Raw genomic sequence first — 21,638 nt, 5'->3', positions numbered from 1 at the left:
CCCCCCCCCCCCCCCCTCTCTCTCTCTTTCTTTTCCTCCTCTTCTCTGTCTTTCTCTGTCTCTTTATTTCCGACGCTCCACTCCTTTTCTCTCCTCTCTCCTCTCCTCTCCTCTCCTCTCCTCTCCTCTCTTTCGCCCGCCCTCTTCGTCGTCGCGAAACCGCTCGTAGTTCCTCGGGCGGCAAAAAGTACAGCGCACAATATTGCGCACCGAGAGCGGAGGCAGCAACGCGCTTTACATGCCGATTTCGCGAGATTGCAGACAGCGCGAAATTAAGAGCCGCCAGAGCGAGTAATGACGAATTCTCGAGGCGAGGAGAGAGCGAGATTCCAGTCTTTTCTACTCCTTTCGTGGTGAATCGTCCCACGGGACTGCCGAGAGTCACGAAGGGTATATACCAGATTCAAAGACGGTAATCGGATCGAGTGTTTCTTTCTCCTTCTTTTCGTTCGAGAGTGTCGAAGCTTTTCCTTGTAGGGAAACATCAAGGCTCTCCAAACACGTGCTTCATTGATCCACGTAACGCAATTAGGAGTGTGATTCATATACATATTTCTTTTATTTATAATTCTAATCAAAGAATTTAGCTTTTCTTTTTAAAAATTTAGGATAATCAATCCTCAAATTGAGAGAATTATGCTTTATGTTTTTCTTTTAAAAAAGGACGAATTAATCCATCGTTGCATCGAATCCTCTATTTGTAATCTTACTTTTCGTTGATTACTGGATTTCTTTTTATCTTTACCTTCAAAGAAATCACATTTCGATTCGGCTGACGACACTGCACGATCCGATACTCATCGCCTTTGAATTCTATCGCGTATTCGCTTTCATCGTGCTTTCATTCAACTCTTGAGAACTTTGACGACTGCACAAGAGCACATGTTAGATGCACTTTGTTGCTGAAGCGTGTCGAGAATAGACACGCGCACATGCGCGAGTGTCCCCGTTAGGCGAAATAGAGACTAGAATATCGATATTGTGGCTTTTCGCTTTCTGTGAAGTCGTCACGCTGTCATGCGTCCTCTTTCTTCTCCCCCCCCCCTCTCTCTCTCCTCTTTTCTGCCTTTTTCCATCTCTTTTTTGCTCTCTGTCACGCAAAAATTTTCACGCGTGTCGTCTTTCTGCCCTACATGCTTGCCTTCCGGGACACAGGAGGTATAGCACAGAGACCCCGATAATATGCCCCCGTTAAGTCCTCCACCAAAGACAACCAATTGCTTACTCGACATTTTCGTTTTTCTTACTTTATTTCATTTTAGTTTTCCTCACAATTTCATCGATCTGCGAATAACTTTCTTTAATTCTCTCACGTTCCATCAAATCGATTTATTAATTTCTTTGTAATACTAGCAGAGATATATTTTGTATAATCTAGGTATCAGGTACGTGAAGGAGACTTAAAGTGATTTAAATACGCGGTATCAGTATATGGTTCATCGATTGTATTATACACGACAACTACATGTCTTGCATGAAAATATAAAAAGAACGTATACTGGTACCGATTCAATCCTATCCCCAGTATTTTCCCAAAGTTTGAGTTGTATTTAATGTTTTATTTTTAGTTTTATTTACTCATTTAAATATTTATGCGCTGCACTCCGGATGAATTTTTCGATAATCACGTGAATCATTCAAGTAATTAAATATTAATCTATTAACCCTACATTACTCGCGTGATTTTTTTATGTAATTACGTAGAGAGTTTCATCACAATTATATGTCAATTTTCATTGTTCTTTTTGATGATTTACAAAAATAAAAATAACATTTTTTTATACATTCTTTAGGTAAAGATAAATGCAAAAAATTGTAAACCGTGAAACAATTTGCGCTAAATGTAATAATGTGTGTAAATATCGTTCATACAGTTAACGAATTTATAAGATACAGGAAGTATATCTCGGACACCTCACTCGAATAATGAAGGTTAATAGATGATTATATTATCATTATTATATTATAATTTATTGTAAAAGGAATGTGTTCATCATATACTCGTACAGTTATATCTAATTCATCCTAGGACAGCACCTTACGATATGTACATGCACTTGTATTATTCATACATTATTATTCATGTATAGATTTTTATATGCGTATATTTGTCTCGCGATGCGCGTGATCGCCAATGATCGTGTATTTTCTGACCTGTGGTGTTGTTGTTGTTGTTGTTTTTGCTTTTGCCTCACCCTGCACGGGGGCGAAATATACTCTACACCCGCCACCAACCACCAACCGCCACACCTGTGCTACTATCGTCTCGTGTTGTGGGGCCCTATCTACGAACGCGCGTACCACCCCCCTTCGTACGAACGAACGAACAAACGAATATCGCAAATGCCACGCGAAAAAAAAACGCGCCTTTCTCGGGGCCCTTCACCACCCTCCACTTCCGGTTGTGTTACGGATAAACCGCCAACACCGCTTCTCCATCCCTTTCGAGCGTCTCGCAGGTGGCCACTTGGTACAGGGTACGTCTTCACTATTACTAATAGCATGCTACCACGCCTTTCGTTCCTCGTCGATCGATTGTTTTCGCTCCCCCTTTTGTATTTGTCGTTTTACGCCGATTTGCATGGCGAAATGAGAGAATCCTGCGGCGATTTAAAAGGGAATTAGAGATACTTTTTTTTTTATTATATAATATATTTATTTTTACTTACTTGGAAATTACATAGCTTTTCAGTTTTTTAATAGTTAATAGAATTGAATTAATTAATGAAGATATATGTTTTTTATATGAATTATTATCTTTTTATATGTTGCACATTTCTTGATAAATTGGGACAATTTTTTGTATACACGTGTAACGTGGAATTATTAATTTTTGGTTTAGTGAATTTGCAGAGAAAGTTGCAGTAAAGCGCTGTCACGTTGCTCATTTGTTATACAATCCGGTCATGATAGTAGAGTTATATAAAGTGATTATTTTTATTCATTTGCTAACAAGCTATGATTACGTAGCGATAGTTAATTTTCCCGTCTGCTTTCTTTGTATCTGTCGTTTAATATGCATTGAATATTTATGGATTAAATAACGAAACCAGAACTTGCAATGAAATTAAGGGATTAAACAAACATGTATATATCTCCTTTATATATATAATTGAGGATTTTATATCATTCCTTATACTCGTCTGTGTGAATCTCTCGAAGCAAATACTACGACTTATTTATAATACAGAATGGGGAGATTAAACGGTATTTAGTTTTAGGTATTTAGTTGTTTGTATGGTTTAGTCTTCGGAAAATGTCAACTAGCATGCTTGTGTGATAATTTGTCAAGGTAATTTAGCAACGTGATTGTTCTTAACTATTAGTTTTTGCACGATTGTTGCTCTGATGTACTTAAACACGATGCGGACAGTTATTAAACAATAAATTGAAAAAATTGTATATTGTATTTATATATTGCATTTATATTGTATTATATGATAATTATTACACTCTCTTTTTACCATTTACTCTGGTTGTTCTCATCGCGTTCCTGTTTTTCTTTTTCCATTCAGTTTTAGAATGCTTGCATTTTAAGAGTTGTTTCTGCTCATGTTCGAAAACGTCAGCGAAAACAATCGTGTCACACGATTGCATGTACGATTTGTAACACGTATCGAGCGGCTACGTACCGTGTGTGTGTGCAACCTGCGATATATTTTTATAGTTTGTAGAATGATACTTGATAAAAATTTATGCTTTCCGGGTCTAGATGAAATATCAGAAATTGTGAGATACTCGGAGTACTTAGCCGCTCGAAATCACGTTTGAAACAATGGTTCACTCAGGTGTGACATTTCAGCGAGACCGCAAATTTTCCCGGCGAAGGTACGTCGTTATGTACAGCAGTACTAACTAATAGCGTAAGGCACGTAGGAGATTCATTTTAGCGCGTCGAAATGCGCTTTTTAGCACGCGCGACGTTACGCCGCGTTTTGCATCATAATGCGTTTTGATGTAACACAAAAGCTCGAAAGGATATCCGCAATTCTTGCCGGGCAAGTGTCCTCGATCGAGGTCGCGCGCCATGCTGTCGACCTCCTCCAGCGAGATCGTCTCGACCATCGTGTTGCAGCGCTGCCTGCTAATGTTGCTGCTGTGTCTCTCTGACGTTGCTGTACACGGTGACTTTCGTTTTCGCCGGGAGGTTAACGAAACCGTTGAACCCACATCGATTGCCGCGTTGCGTTCCTGCAGACGGCATGCAGTAGTGCCGACCATCGTCCTGCAGACAAGAACCTCTTTCAAGAATAATTCTACGGAAATTTATGAACTAAAATTTACTTACAATGTACAATGTTAAGTTTTTTTTACAACATCTCTCTAACAAGAATTCTTCTCTAAAGATGTAGAACTTTATTATTTTTTCTTTTTTAGAGAGAATGCACATCTGATTGCTAAATTTTTGGGGGTAGAATGCATATATTGCTGAATCTTCCCTCTTTAAGATAAAAGAAAGCTCCTTCTCTTTCTTTAGAATTTTTGAAGTTTAGATTTTTTCCTCAACTTAGATTTCCTCATAATCATACGTTTCATGAGGGATATGCATAGAACGTTCTTTATTTCCTCGTACATATAAGTTACGTAGAAAACAATTTTTTGAAATTATCTTCGCGTCTGTGTTCGTTCAGCTGCAGCTGGTGACACTATCGATCTGTCGAGGTGATGTGGCGCCGCGTGCTCCTTGGGTCTTACACGGGAGAGTTGGCCAAGAAATTCGTTACTCTTTTTGTTACTTACCTTCCCACCAGACACTCTAAATACTCCGCGTGCCGCTAACGACGCCAGCTCGTTACTCCTTTCGTGTATATCGCTTTCGATCACCTTGGCCTAAGGGGCCCATTCTCGCGTTAAAATTGCTCCACCCCCCCCATCTTCTTTCTACAGTTTATTCGCGTTCTGATATCCTCTCGTTTTCGCCGATCGAGAATAGGATACGAAACTCTGAACACGATTCGCCAAAAGTTGTTTAAAAAGAACAGAAACAGCAAGGTATGAGAAAGATGAATAAAAAAATATAAACTATTATTATTTATTTATCAAAGTTTTTATTGCATGTAACTATTATTCACGTGAGATACACTTAACTTTGTCTTCGCACTTAATTTTTTACGATACGATAATATGAACAACGATAGTTTTTAACAACAGTTGATACTTAATTAATCCAATATAATGCAGATGATTTATGTTAATTCGATCTTAGATATTTCTAAGCTATCAATATGCGTCTCGATAAAATCTTATTATTAGACGACGATAGTTAGCTCCTGGAAGCAATTGCTTCAAGATCGCGACGTAGTCGCATAGTGCTTATCGCCGTAAATGTGCATGATCCACCGATATCACTGTACCCTGTACCGGAACAGACCGAATATTACCGGCACGGCGATAGTATATCGCCGCATATCCTGCAGGAGGATCTCGGCGCGGATAAATTCACCCTGGCCAGAGCGCCAGAGGATCCGTGGCAGGATCGGAGAAGACAGGACTTCGTAGGCGTAGACGATCACCGTGATCCACGATTGTGTGAACCAGGATCATCCTTTACTTCCGATAGGATCGCGGCCCCCTTTCTCTTTCTTCATCTCCCTCACGGTGGCTTCGGGCTATCTACGCGTCGTCACTTTGTAACGCATATTTTTCTCGCGCCTGCACCATGTAATAATGTTCCCTTTATCTTTATCGGAAGATAATTTGTGTTTAGCAGAAAAAAAAACCTAAATTCTTACACTACGCGATTTCTCAGGATAAAAAATTTAAAAAAAGTACTTTAGTTTACATTTTTGAGAAATATTATATATTTGAGAAATTTTGATTTTAAATCTTCACAGAAATAAAAGTGATTTTTATTTAAATTTTGTTGGACGATTATTAATATAAAAATAAAAAAATTGATATTGCAAGAAGTTGATGTTATTTGATTTGCATTTGTAATTCTTTTTTAAATATCTCGTAAAGTAAACGAGTAAGTTTGGATTAGTAGACTTCTTTATATATATGCTCAGGCAGCTCAGGTTGGAAGTGGACAATGCTAAAAGTGACAATCAGATCGATTTCCACGATGGATATAGTTGCCCTCGCACGTGTTATCGATTTCACAAACAAGTTCAAGTCGACGGTGATTACGTCCGCATACCTGGACAACGTATCGCAAATAAAATGACACCCGGAAATTAATGAACGGTGTATAGGGAGAACGAAGGATTCTGCCGTCAAGATCGACAAATCCTGCCGCCCCGCCGTCGACACGGAACAAATGCGCGCGCGAGTTGTCGAGCGAGTACTACATCGATCTATTTATATCGATCGTACGCTGTGAACTGGTACGAGAATAGATCGAATGGAGATCGATGGCCAGAGAGGTTTTCCGCCGTGTGCGGCAGGAAGACGTCTTCATTGGAATGTGATTTTTAAACGAAGATATAACTTAAGTTGAGAAGCAAGAAAATTAGCAATTATGAAAATCGCAAAGTAAATAAGAGTTCAAAGAGCAGGTGAATTAAGGGTGAGATCTAGGAAAGATGCGCAATTTCCGGGCGGACGCGATGGAACACATTGGTGTCAATTTACATAGTTGGAGATCGAGCAATCGTAGGAGAAAACTCAATCGAATGCGGAATCTTCCTCGCGAGGAAACCGGATACAAACACTCGAGAAGCATCCACGAAGACACGTGGTCTTCCTCGAAAAGGGATGGGATGTAGCCTTGGCTGTATCTCGCTCCTTAGCCATCGTCGTTGGGTAACTCGGTGAAACATAGCGTTGTCGCTTATTTCGCGTAATTGTTGATGTTCCTGGCGGGCAGACTCTTCCGAGGATATGCGATTCGCGCGCATCGGATCGGGCGAAGCTCGATCACGCCAGCGGCAAAATCGTCCTCATTCCTGTTACATTTTTACCGCTCATTCAATTTAGCCACGAGTTTATTTACCCTTCTTACTAAAAACGCCCATAGCGACTTGCTTAAAGAGGAAAGAAATAGCGCGCGAGCTTATTAAACGTTTATTAAGTATACATTTCTCGCGCGCGTCGCTTGATGACAATCTTACTGCGAGATCGCCAAGTAATTTTAGAGCCATCAGTTGAATTAACATGCATAGTACTCTACGTGCAAAAAAATATTCTTTCTTCAAAAATAATCAACTTATTGGGTAACTCCGGTATATACGCCGCACCTATAACTTAATTTATTATATAAGTATTATTTACTATGTTTATAGTAAACGAACTATATCGGTAAAAACTTTGTACTGTCTACTACTATGAAAAAAATATTAGAAATCCGAAATATTTATTTTTCATATTAAAAAATAAACTTTTTGAAACCCTTGCATTTTTACCGTACATCCCATAGGGGTGGGGTTATAGCTATTCATAGGGAGAGGGGGGTATGTACGGCTCATGAAAAATTCACAAATAATGCATATAAATAAGACGTATAATAACACAATAACTTATATAAAATGTGTTTATAAAGTTTTATTAAGGAATAAGAATGATAAATATGTATATGAAATAATAAATAATAATTACAATCTTCCTACATACAAGTGTTATGACATGAGGTGCATATTTCATATAATGCGTTTATTTAGTGCACTGAATTCAATCTGCTGCGTACTTTGTATGTTTTGGACATAAATCCCGCTCGCTAAAAATGCCGCATATTCCAAACAGGTGGGAGACAATATACAAGACAATAAAGTAAACAAAGAATACGAAAGCAAAGCACTTGTATTTTGCTATACAATATGCTTTACTATTCCACTATACGTATGTATCACGAAATAACCACAAAGTCTTTTACACGCTCTACAGTAATCATTTTATGTAGACTTTAATTTATGATGGCGTTACTTATTACAGTGACAATCGATCGATTGAACTCACAATAATTTCATTAATATTAACAGTAAGAAGCTGAAATCATAACACAATACTAATATAACATAAAGACATGTAACAGAATAGTTGCGGGAAAATTAGCCCCATTCCTTCTATTTTTTCTGACTTCTGCGGCGTAAATCTCAGCGCGGCGTATTTGCCGAGTTACGTACCCTATACTTATACTTATTCAAGTACATTTATTAAAAATTAGAAAATGTTCCAATAATTTTCCAGAGAAAAAGAAGGTAATTTTAAACATTTTTAATTATTTTATTACCTAATTTAAGAAATAAATTTATTTCATATTCTCTCTCGTTATTTAATACGGCGAAGTGAATTTTTTCTTCAGAGCAAACGATTAGCGATATTAAAAGAACACGGGGTGCGGTATTTTTACTCACATTCGTAGCTGCGCGCCTTATAGTCGCGTTCCCTTTAGAGAAAAAGGAATGGAAAAGAGGGAAAGGTTCGTTCCTCGGTTTGTGTATAACGTCGCTTCTTTCAGCAGTCTCGACGAGATCTAACTGTGCAGCAGTAGCTGGTAACTGCAGCAGCCTTTTACCCGGGGCTGCTCGAGTGCAATCTCGTATTCATGAATTCCTTGTACGTAGCCCTCCCCCTGCGTTCCTTCTTCGCCTACGTCTCCACCTCCGCCTCTACTCCTCTGTTCCGTGCCACTGCCTGGTCCCCTATCTTTTGTGTACCGTGTGTGCACTGTGCACGGAGAATATCTTACGCGCGTGGAGAACTGGCGAAAGAAATCGCTCGACGTCAATCGGGGACGCGCGCATGATGATCGAAAATGCAAAGTGTACCGCTTTTATATATCTACTATCTCGTCCATATAACGAATCGTTATTTGTATTGCTTACAGACAGAGCAATGGTTAAATGGATATATCGACCTGTTAAATCGTAATTCCCTGCATATCCGTTTGTGTAGTGGATAGGATCTTCCGGAATTCAATTTGGAACACAAACACGAATGAACAATATGCTACCAATACGGCGGCACTCATTAAAACAAGATATTCATTCGTGTTTGCAGTTCGTTCTCATTTACTTGGTCTGGATTGGGTTTTAAAAAACTTGATTAAACTGGGAATGTTATAAAAACTTCAAAAAAATAAACGTAGTAATAATATGAATAAGAAATAAATAAGTCTTAAAAATTTTAACGAAACTTATTGCTAACAGTGTCTTACGCCGTTTTGTGAATTATTGGATTATTTATTATAGCGATATCGATTAATTTATGATGTTAATTACATTTTATAGGTATATTATTCCATAATTCATTTGTTTTTCATGTTACCTTTTGCATAATGTGATGACGCATCGCATGACATATTCCAATATTCCTGCGTGGTAAAATATCGATTTTAATTTATTTTTATATTGTGTGAGATTAAATTGACTGCAAGCGTGTGCAAAGCAATAAGCATTATTCATGGAAGAATAATTGTCGTGATATTGGAAGAAATTCTTCAGCTTTTTAAATTAAGTGTATGTGCGTTACAATATTGTATTCTCTTTCGTCAATATATTTTTCTTTTAAATATAAATCTCTCTCTCTCTCTCTCTCTCTCTCTTCTATTCATAAATTAAATTAATTTATATTTTGCATTTTGTTACCAAATTTAAAAGCGCCAAAAAAATATAAATTTTTATTTATCTTATATTTATACAAATTTGTATTTATAGATTTCAGATATTTTAGAAATCGAAACTTTTTTATCGATGAATTATACATGTATAATTATAGCAAAAAAGAAAAAAATTAAAGAAGAGATTAAAAGTTAATGCGTTCAAAACAAACGAAAATATCAGCTGTAATTAAAATTTATTTTTTATATGACTTGTTTGTCGTTATTATTGAAATAGAGTTTTCCGATTATCGTAACGTTCCTTCGAAACTCAATTATTTCAAGACCTTGATTCGTGTACACATGTCGATCGTGCTCCGTTGTAAGATTGATCCATTGCGTCGTGTCCAAGCCTCTATCGAGACAAATACCCCGTCGCTATAAATAGTCTATACAAATGTGATTCTCTGGATGCCGCAGCGACATCGAGTCGTACCACAGAAATAAATCTCTCGCGTCAGACCTCGATCGAACATCCTCCTCTTCACCATGAGCCTCTTTGTCATTCGTTATAGAGTCGCCACAATTAATTATGCCAAACGGCAATCGTTGCACGCGCTTTTCTTTCATGCATTATCTCGTATCGTTTCAGTAAAAAATAAATCGGTGGAATTCCAAGGCGAATGATTTCGCGTTAACAAATTGCTTTTGCGATAAGATATTGCTACACAGTTTTTCCTCTCGTTCGTCATATCTTCACTGTTGAATTAGTTAAACAGTGCATTGCGTACACACACACACACACACACACACTCTCTCTCTCTCTCAATAGTTACATACATAATGCCTTATAAAAATAAAAAAAAAGTTGTACAATTTTTATACTGAAAATCCAAATTGAAAATATGACATATTAACTTTGCGAATCTAGAATACTTCCCCTTTAAAATACAAGGAAAAGATAACATTTCCACTTTTGGTTACAAATTCTGTCAGTACCATTCGGGTTCTATCAATATATAATTTGAAAACAAAATTCCAACAATTGCAAATTTTAATACACTTTCGATACAGGACGTTAAAAAAAACTGTTCAGTATTTATATGATAGATGATAAACATCATACTTATGTTTGTAAAAAAGCCTTAGTGAACATAGGTCGAAAGCTCAATCGTTTCTGAGATATAACAATTTTGTATGTTGGTATCATAACTGACTTATTGTCTTTTCTACTTGTTGCATACGATGTGAAAAGAGAGAAATTAAGATAAGTAGTACAATGATAGCTTATTTGAAAGAATTACAGGTCCAGTATGTGTGTGTGTGTGAGGGGATCTCCCATAATCTCGTACAATCGTAATGGCTGATCGATATCAACTTAGTGATACCCGATGAAATTTTGTGTATTATCTACCATTTAAATACTGAATGGTTTTTTTAAACACCCTATATACATATATTTGTTGAGAGGACTGTACATAGAATTATTATTACTAACATTATAGTAGTAATAACCATAATTATGCTACCATGTAATTACATTAGTCACAAATACTAAAAGCTTCTCTTTCAGTGCATAGTATTCTACGCAAATATCAAGTTTAAATAGAATTATTCGTATTACATTTCAGTTTTTTGATAGGCTGAAAAAGATAATTGTTTGATCTCTCGTAACAAGATTAGCGTGAAAACAACGCGAGAACCCGTGGAAGCCGCGCCGACATTCCATACCGGGTAACGAACTTCCCGCTGTTAATTGACAAAAATTCTCTGCCAAACGTTTCGCGCCGTCTGCCAATATCCGCTAATTTGCGAGTCGCTCGGCTGACTTTCCGCATTCAGAGCCAACGAAATATGCGGCTCTCGCGCGCAGTTTGCCGGTGTAATTTCCAGTTTGATTAGTCGACACCTCTGCGCAGAGCGTGTACACGCGCTGCGGGACCACGCGCGCGTTCCCAAGTTATGTACGAATTGCCGCTAACGATGTAGTTAACGGTTGATTAAAATCGAGATCCATTCATTTCCGCGGAGGTGGTGAGAATTTTGGTCCCTTTACCTAGAGGGGAGTGTCGAAATTTACTATGCTGAAGCACGGAAACGTATCCGCGCGGCACGAAACGAGTCCGATAATCGCCCTATAATTCAACCCGAATCGCACACCAAACACAGTATAGTGGCTACATGGTGGCACAAAAACCTTATCGCGTACAGCAATTTGTCGGCAGTGAGCTTTATTTGCTGTCACGTTGTATAAAGTCCAGATAACAGAGATAAAAATACTGAAAGATGTTATTTATTTTTCGTATCCGTCAATTTACGTCACTAAATATTCCCAACTTTCAAATGGTAATTGCTGTCGTAGTACCTTCATTATCTCGATGCAAAAAGGGATGGCTATTAATTCGAAAGTATAGAATACGAGAGATTTTACTCTGCATATTTTATTCATGCATATTTTATTCAGCCGCCTAAAGAATTAACCCAGGACAATTTATCGCTGTTGCACAACACGATAAAGATATGACTTATAGAAAGTGTAATTTGCTTAATAAAACACGCTTCATAGCTAGCGTTAGTGATCGAAATATCGTCGCACGTGGAGCCCGTCGCCAGCCTCCGGAATTGATTGCCAATTACCGGTGGAACGACGCTGACTCGATTCTGCGATCTAGAAAATTGAGTTACTTGACGAAACTCGATTCGACGGCGAATATGGCGACAGTCTCGAGACGAAAATGTGATGTCACGTTAATCATACCTGTAAGTTTATTCTTACAATTTTTTTTTCTTCATGCCAAAAGACGCGAATGGCGTTCTGGGCGTGTTATTTTTATACAGATTAAAAAGAAACATTTTCGGTGCACTCGAAATTGCTGTCGTAACTCGAAGATAATGAATGCTAATTATCACGCGTGATGAATTAATGAGAATACGATATCCAAGTATCGTTATAATAAGATGCGCGAAAAGATTCTTTAGAATCCTTATTCAGGACAGTGAAAGTGTGCATACATTGACTCCGTTCTCAAAGAGTGTCAATTTACATGGCTTTATTAATGATGCGTGTTATATCATATTAGTTTGTTTTTATTTATATCGCTACCATTAATCATTATATAAATAATCAGACTATGTAATTGTTATTTTCTAATTATATCAACTAATTAATGAACATCTGACATAACTTCGTAGAATTTATTGCGCATGCAAGTAAACATCGAAAAAATAATTTTAATTGATGCGAAACGCATTCATGTAAAATGTATTAATGTGAGCGTCATAATCGCCTTATTTGAGATTTTAGCATCTCGAGTTCACTTTTTACATGACGTTAATAATAATAAAAAGACGGTTTTTACGCGGTTAAGAAATTAAAGTACCCTTTTTGCGACGTGATTCAAGGAAAGGACGCGATAATCGCTGTTAAGCGCCAATAATAGTGACCGGTGACGAAACCGGAACCAGTTCTATAATAACCAGTTTGACGTAAGACAAAAAGCGACGACGCACTTAAGAATCAATAAAGATGCCTAAAGGACCTTTTCGGTTCACAGCGATCTTTCCGGAAGAATAGATCGTTTCTTTCCTCATTCACTTCCGATCAAATGGGGTTCGCTCGTTTCTCCATCTTCTTACTTCAATTTTTCGATAATAAATCGGATATATCGAAAGTTTCTTATACATAATTGCAATTTTTTATCGGGTTTTTAAATATAAAAATATCTTACTTAATTTTTTTAAGTCGAAACTTAATAATTTATTTTACAGATTGAGATAAATGAGTTTCTTTAGAAATTCTAATATCTTTTTGACTTTAGCACTTGCAGCTGCTATATACTGAATTAAGACAAATTACATTAATAACTGTCGATATTATGAATGTAATTTAATTTTTTTAATTCAACAAACAAATCTTATCTTAAAAATCTGTTTATAAATTATAATGTATACAAAATTATAACGCACTTGCTGTTTAATTTTAAACCAAGGTACCGTTACGAAATGTTTTATACAATGGCTTATATTAGGGAATATGTATTAATGTGTTTTTGAAGTATAAAACGATAAAACGATCGACGCACTATCAAGATATTCAATTAGGCATCGGGTAATGTTAACGTCGATAATTGTTAAGAAATCGCTCGTTATATTTTCCACGAGGTAAATTGTTTATCTTATCGAGATTAGTCATTAACCTTTGTTCAAAAGTTGAATCCATGTGGCTTATGGGCTCGATATCGCAAGATCTCTCAATGCAGCATGGTAGTGCGTCGATCGCTTTTGCGATAATGGTGTGAGTCAGCTTGATGGACGCGGGAGAAGATGCTTGAATAAACTTCCAGATAAATATTTGCGCTTCGCAGAATGCCTTCGCATTGTCGAGCCGTAGGATCGTTTCAAATTAAACAGCGGCCTTATCGCGCATTGTCAGATCAACCGGTATCTTCCATCTTGATAGTCAATGATTATATAAGAGTTTTTCTTTCGATTAAAAACTAAGATTACGGTAACTGTGTCAATTAATATTATAATGTGGTAGAAAATTTATATTATTAACATCCAATATAAAGAAAGAAATCTCGTGATATCATAGCATGTCATATTATGACGTGTAACGATTGACAATTTTGATTGACAAGAATTTGTTCACACTCCCAGCTACGCATGATCGCAGAGTTCACAGTCGAACGTTTACTCGAAACCCTTTCGCGATGCGTGGTCGTGTAAGCCAGCGGATGTTGAAAGAACCGCTATTAAAGTCTCGATGACTGCTTTTTTCGATGCGTCCCGGCAATTTGATTTCGTATTCCGCCATGGCCGCCCCTTTTTAACCCTCTCTTTTTCTCCGTCGCGTAGTCTCTCCGACGCGCAGATCGAAATTTTATGGGTCGTATTTCCTCTTTAACGCCGATGCTGTGTCCGGCACTTTGGATGATTCCACTCGCCTTTGTGTGTCCGTCCTCCACCCTTTCCTGTCTACTCCCTCTGTCCTTTACCTTTCGCCTTCATTTCCCTCTTTCGCCACTTATCGCCTTTTTGTGCGGGCGATCATAAGTCGTCGTTGTCGTGTCGCGCGGATCAACAGAGATGTACGGATGATCGTCTCTCAGGGAAAGTGGAATAAGATCGAATAGCTCAAATTCGACAGGTATTTATTATCGAATGAATCAAAGCCCACTTATGAGACCAGATTCTATAAGCGAAATGTCTTTTACAATTTGGAATATATTAACTCTTTTACGATACTTTTTAGTAGAACATACGTGGGCCTCGATAGAATCCGGTTTAACTCCACTTCTCCACGAGAGATTCCCATGATTGGAGTTCTCACAAAACTCGCTCATGCTGGAGTGAAAAAAATTTGGAGTGTGTCCAGCCTCGGATTCGCCGGTGTGGTTGTCAGTCGCGGAGGAGAAGAACAATTCGCGGAGTCGACGATGAGGACGATGACGATCGGTCGCAAGAGCGAGATCGCTGGCACGAAGGCGAAGGCGCGCCCCAAGAAGACGAAAACTCGTTTCGTGCTTCGTTGCGAAGGTTAAAACCGTAACGCTCCTATCCGCCTTGCTCGTCGCCGCACTGCTCGTGTGCGAGCGAGCGAGCGAACGCGGGCGCTGGCCAGGCCAGGCCAAGCCGAGCTTAAACATCGGCGAGGCTGGCCCCCCCTCGCCAGACCGCAATTACATCCCATAAAGCACGATTGAGACACGGTTCGGCCATTATTCTCCCATACAGGGCCGTACAAAAGAGTCCCGCCGTTTAACGCGGCGACCCTCTTCTATACTAGGTCGCGTGCATACCTCATCTAGGTCGCGGCACGCGCGCGCGTTCGAAAGGAAAAGCGGAAAAGGCGCTGAAGACAAATTTACTAAATTTTAATTAATAATTCTTTGAATAGCGCTAACTAAATATTTACTAAATGTATATTTATTTAGTATGAGAACCGTTAATTTAATTTAAGTATTTTTATTTTTTTATTGAGGGAATATTTACTCAATAAAGTTAACACTATTTAAACAAATATTTATTAAAATTTAGTAAATTCTTTTAGTGTGCGCCCGAGCTATACCAAAAATATTTTTCTCTCGCGAATTCTCGGAGAGTATCGATGAAATTTCAATACGAACTACATAAGTTGTCTTAAAGAACGATCCATGCTATACACAAGCAATTGTCCATACTTGAGAATGAGATGTGTATCTTTATGAAAGTGTATCTTCCTTAAAAGATTAATATATCGTGCAGAAGAGTTTACGATAAAATCGGGAAATTTCTTTAGAGAACGTGTACAAGGGGATTGCTTAAACGAGAGAAGGAACGATGAGGTCTTCGGGACTTTGCCTTTCGAAGGGGTCGGTTCTTTATGGCTCTCTTCTTTATGGCGAGTATCGTCGAAAAACGTTATGAACGAGGCAGGATGATAATGGTAATCAATTCTTCTCGATTCTACTTTAATCGTCGATCACTGACTTTTTCCGCTCTCGATTCCTATGACCTTGCCTCTCACCCGTTCCCCTGTTAATCGAAGAAACTCGCGAGGCACGTTTCACTATGGTGCGATTATGCCGCCTCTTTGGACTTTATGAAGCAATTACCGCGGCACTAATTAGAGTAGGAGCGCCGGTTTGGCAGGACTGCTTCATTTTTGTCCAGGATGTCGTGAGTGACAGAGGCGAACCACTCGCGTACCATTCATCGAATGAACAATGCTTCCGTTCCTGTGTAATTCTCTTTCGCTCCATCAAATTATGCGTCTCGTCTTACTCAATTTACGCCAATTAGGCAAATTTGATGATCTTACGCATCGATCAATAAATTAAGGAAGGGTGCACTGGAAAGCGTCTGATTATATTAATTGGAATTCTGATTGAAAATAACAAATCAGAATTTTCTCGAATCTATTATAATTCTATTTAAAATAACCAGAATTTTAATTGACTTGAACCTTCTGATTCGTCCATTTTCAACCAGAAATTTTTCTCAGTGTGCGAATCGTGATTTTCACAAGAAACGTTTTCCTTAATTTAATTTATTTAATTGGTATTATGCTTTTTCGTAAATATACATTACATTTCATAATTATCTAAAAGAAGATAAAAAAAATATTCTTCGACAGATGGAATAAATGGATGTGATAGGAAAAAATAGCTTAATTATTTTTATTAAAAAAGAATATGTGTATATATTTGGAAATTTTTTGCCAAGTAGAATTTTACTGTAAATCTGATACAAGCCCGCCTCTTCATCTTTGTCTTTTTATTCATACGCGTTGCAAATCTCAATTTTGACGTCCCACGACGAAGCTTTGCGCGACGAAGGAAACCACTGACGAGCGTGTCACGGACGCATCATTGAGCCGGCTTCGCGAATGGAGAGCGAAACGAGGACGTTATATTACTTGTAAATATGAACCTTGAGGAAAGCACGTTAAATACAGCCAGAGGAAACCTCTAAAAATGACAGAATACAATTGCTGTTCTATAATCCTGTCTAGAATGCGCTATGTCGCGCATATATAGATATAAGTTATTAAACAAATTGTTTAAGATTCTTTGCTGTGATATGATTATTAAAATAGATATAATTTATCGATTGCGAGTGGCTTTAAATCGATGCTCTCTATGACATACAAGAAAAAAACGTTGAAGCATCTGCTACTAAATATTCACATCCGTTTTCTCGCTCGTCAGCTGCCTTTTTTTTTCGCATTTCGTGACTTTCCCATGGTCGACCACACCTCCACCATCGGTACGGCAAGGTACGGAGACTCCCGTTCTTTTTATGTACGAAACCTTTAATTTGGCACGTGTTGCACTCTTGGCTATTGTTGCCATGATTGTCGGGTTGGCCTGACTTGTCTTCCTTCGCATCGTCGCCGATCTTTCGCGTGGCATAAGTGGAATATATGGTGATAATACGCGGTTCTCGGATGTGCATGGCACGCGCGTTCTTCGGCGTTGCTTTTCGCCTATCTCGAGTCGTTACTCGCTAAACGCTAAATATTATAATATCGCGAAAGAAAGAGCGTTCCGCCGCCGTTGTCGAACGTCGTAAATACTATTAATGTAATCGAGAATTGATTTTCTCCGGTCCTTGTTTGGTATTCATAGAGAAAAAGTAGTTTGTCGCATTATTCGCTGTGCCTATGAATACTAAAGATATTGGCCTAACAGAATTTTGTAGTGAATTCGTAAGAACTGTAATCACACGCAATGAACAATGTATATCTTGTTAGAGAGATAAATATCTGTTAAAAAAATATAATTATATTTTATAATTATAAATATTTTAAATGTAATTTTTAAAAAAGAGAAATATATATATATATATATATAAAATAAATTACAAAATCAAATACAATTCTATATGAAAATAATAATTTTCATAAAATCTGAATCAATTTTAAACCAAATAAATTAATGTTTTTATTTATCATTTAACATCGCTGGAGTAAGTTACATCGAATCATGTGGGTATTAATAACATTAATTCGTATTGATGTTTGGCGATATGTACACACTGAGTGCACCATATGCAATATAAATATTAAGCAATGCATTGAGTCATCCAATTATCAAATAAGCATGATTATTATTGAAAAGAGAATGTCTTGCAAAGTAATTGTGAATCGTATGCCTGAATATTACCTCTGAAAGATGCCTGTTTGTTATTATTGCTATATGCATGTGTCAGTCAGGAAAAGTGGGGGTGGCGGGTCGCTTTGATCCTCTCTGGCGCGATTTACTTGTACCTTAATATCAAAATTTCATCGCCTTACAGGAGCTGAAGGAGAGCTTCAATTACGGCCTCTTCTGCCCGCCGGTGAATGGAAAAGCCGGAAAATTCCTGGACGAGGAACGCCGTCTCGGCGATTATCCTTTCAATGGACCCGTCGGGTATCTGGAGGTAAGAAATCGTGCTCTCTTCCTTTTATTTCTTGTCAAGTCATTCTTTCTAATCTGCGATTGTTCGCGTAGTCCGAGAATCGATCGTGCCAATTCCATTTGTTATTGTAATTGGGAGGGAAGACAATGCCAATATGTTTATTTCAGTCGGACGATTACAGTCGGTTTTAGTAACGTGTGGTAGTGAGTGTACGGCAAAGGCTTCCCGTTTTAGTAACGGAAGGGTTAAGTAACTTCCTCGCGTGCGCATTAAAGCTGTCAGCAGACCCACTTCACGCCTGATAGGATCTAATTTCTAAGCTAAATAACGAGAGAAGACAGGCAGGAATATTTAACAGATGTGCGACCAAAAAATATGTCGGAATTGAAGATTTTGCATAAAAAAAGAATTTAATTATAAAAAAGAAAATTGAGATCTGGAATTACCTTCTTAAATGAGACTGATTTGAATCATATAGGAAAAATAGGATATGGCAATACATTTGTAAATGACATTTGCACTTTTTCACAAGCTTTCATTGGCTCGAATTTTTTTTGTAAGTTGAAATCAATTTTAAAAAGATGATACGTAAAATTTTTGATGACATTTTCAATTTCAAATTAAAGACCCGCAAAACGATAATCGTTTTCATAATATGTAACGAAAAAGAGAGGTTGCGGAAGTACGTATAATGTAATTAATCATCGCGATGATCCTCGCTATACATAAATCACTCGGTGGTCGCGGTGCGACGAATCCGCGCGCGCGCGCTCTTGCACAGCTCGACCGGTGATGACTTGAAACGGGGATTTGCGAAAAACAAATAATCCGGTCCCGGGTTAACGAGATCTGGATCCTATCCCGCGGTTTTCTTGCGTAATCGGTGCTAGTTCTCATCACCGTCCACCTCGTCGAGTTCCCTGCGTCGTCGTTGTAGTTATCTTCTTCTTTTCCTTCTTCTTCTTTTTCTTCTTCTTCAGTCGATCCCGATCGGTTCCACCGTGCCAGCTGCACGTCCCCGCTTCGTCGCGGGAGATTCACTTTCAGGGACGGCTGACTCATACAGCTTCTTTGAACCATCTTTAAGCCGCATTCACCTCGCACGAGTTACAAATTACATGGGGCCCGTCGGCGAAAAACTCACATTTAACTAACGCCTGTCAGCAGGATCCTCACTGGACAATGGGCCCTGTGGTTTCGAAAACCATAAGTCTGTGGATATGTCGCAAAGATCTGTCTTAACAATAATACCCTTACAGCGAGACTGCGTTCTCTCCGTAAACATAGGTGTTGCGGGTTCTTTAAGGTATCACGTTTCATCAAGATTTGCTTGCTATTATTTAATTAACAATAGCGTTGCTGGTCATTATCTTGACAAACCGTCGTAAGATTTAATACAATAATTTTTTCTTAGTATGCAATAAATTTATTATCTTATTCAATTAAGGGATCATTTAATCTCTCTGACGACGTTTAACATTGAAAATTAATTAAGTAAATTAAATGAGTTACAATTAGAAAAAGAGAAGAAGAAAAGACGAAATAATTTTATTTTGTTTTTGCATTTCTCAATGCAATGATGGAGAAGCGATATATAATTATTTCGGGAAGATCTTTATCGAATAAGATTAACGGTTACGGCCGGGACTACTATACTAGTTAAATACTAACTGAACTTCACATTCAAACTTCATGGGTATTCCGCCGTAATATATATAGCCTCGTGCCAACAATGTTTTCTTATTATAATAATCGATCCCTACTGCCAATTGCAGTCTCGTCTTCGTCACGAAAGTCGGAGGAAGTTAATTTCAGGACCGCTTCGATTTATGCCACTTCCTTTGATAACCTGACGATCCATCATTTTGCACGAATTACGTATTATTGAACAATTGGAACGGGAGAGGGCAAGAAGCCACTTTGGCAAATCATGAATCCGATGAAAAATTAAAAATTGACTACGTGTCGGCGGTGGCCGTTATGCTATAAGCGCCAGGGAATAATTAATTATCAATAGAGAGAGAGAGTTACCTCGGGCAAGCTCGTGATACGCAACATTGAGGAATCTATTCAAGATCAGCATGAATTATGTGTTTTTTCTCGATTTGTGGTTGCTTTTTTTATCCTCCTGACATATTCGCTTCCTGTCGCTTCTTGATGGAGTGAACGAACCTTTCTGGTGAAATTTCGTAGATAGGCAAGATAGGAACGCGCATCGCTCAATTCTCATTTTTCACCCTCAAATTTCGCTCGATATTCGCTCTATGTCAGTATCAAAGTTGGGATAAGCGGTACCGTTAGGTCGAGCTGCTGTTCACAGCGCGTCCGTCCGCATTCATAACGCGATAAAACCGGCTGATGTGTGCGCGATGCAATCCGCGCGATGTTGATGGCAGCGCGATGCACTTACGCATCCGGCGTTACTGTACGCATTGGCACAGTGGTCTTTATCTTGCTGTTATTGGTCGCTCACAATGCGGCCATGCGGTCGCGTCGAAAAGAAGTGGCGCAATAGATGATGAGACGTGATTCTTCGCGACACCGTTTTCACAATGTTGTCCCAATTGTATTATTTGTGATTAAATAAAAAATAAAAGTTATTCTTATAAATTGAATCAAACGTAGGTACTATAATGTAGGATATTTTAGTCCAACTTTTGCTAATACCCAGACAGTAAAAGTCGTGATTTTATGCGTTATGTCTGGATATTATTAAATTTATGTCAAAATTACCCCGATTTTGAGCCAAAATATTCCATTTTGCGATATATTAATATTATTTAAATACTTAAAAAATTGTAGGAAATTTTAGAAAATTAAATAAATGAAATTGTAAGAAAAAGGTAAGGGAACCGTATTTTCCTATTAATTTTCAGAGAATTCAATAAAAATGTTATCGGCATTTTAAAAAAATATATAATGTAGGAAGAAAGAGTAAATCGCGAGTTCCATTCTCCTAAGGGCATAGCTGTACTTTACACCTTATATCACATCCGGTTTATTGCGTATTCATCGATAACAGAGAAATACGCGTGATGAACACACGTATTCATAGTAGATTGTAAGAAACAGTAATTATAACCGTCCAAGTGAGACGATCTGGCGATGAGATACATTTACGCAATAACATGCCATGCGCAGTGTTCTCCCTCGCGATGTATTTACATAAGTACTACTAGGAGCTACTGCTGGTCTATACCGTGACAAATTGCACGCGACGAATAGTCGGATAGCGAAATATCCGGGTATCTTACTATCGACAGGTATTACGGTTCTA

The 21,638-nt window shown here is 38.0% G+C and overlaps 1 protein-coding gene across 1 annotated transcript in view; it reads left to right on the top strand.

Annotated features, from left to right (window-relative positions):
• The window catches only part of Prosap (SH3 and multiple ankyrin repeat domains prosap), a gene marked incomplete at its 5' end in the record, with an annotated part of 36,074 nt that overhangs the window by 1,362 nt on the left and 13,074 nt on the right, over nt 1-21,638 (top strand). Inside the window, 2 exons of the mRNA XM_018520962.1 lie at nt 2,460-2,477; nt 18,257-18,382. Coding sequence (XP_018376464.1) covers nt 2,460-2,477; nt 18,257-18,382 — 144 coding nt within the window. The remainder of the gene's footprint in view (nt 1-2,459; nt 2,478-18,256; nt 18,383-21,638) is intronic.

The sequence above is a fragment of the Trachymyrmex cornetzi genome, unplaced genomic scaffold (assembly GCF_001594075.2).
Source record: "Trachymyrmex cornetzi isolate Tcor2-1 unplaced genomic scaffold, Tcor1.1 scaffold949, whole genome shotgun sequence".
In the NCBI taxonomy this organism is placed as follows: domain Eukaryota; kingdom Metazoa; phylum Arthropoda; class Insecta; order Hymenoptera; family Formicidae; genus Trachymyrmex; species Trachymyrmex cornetzi.
Note: the sequence above shows the minus strand (reverse complement) of the source record. Positions and strands in the feature narration are given on the sequence as shown.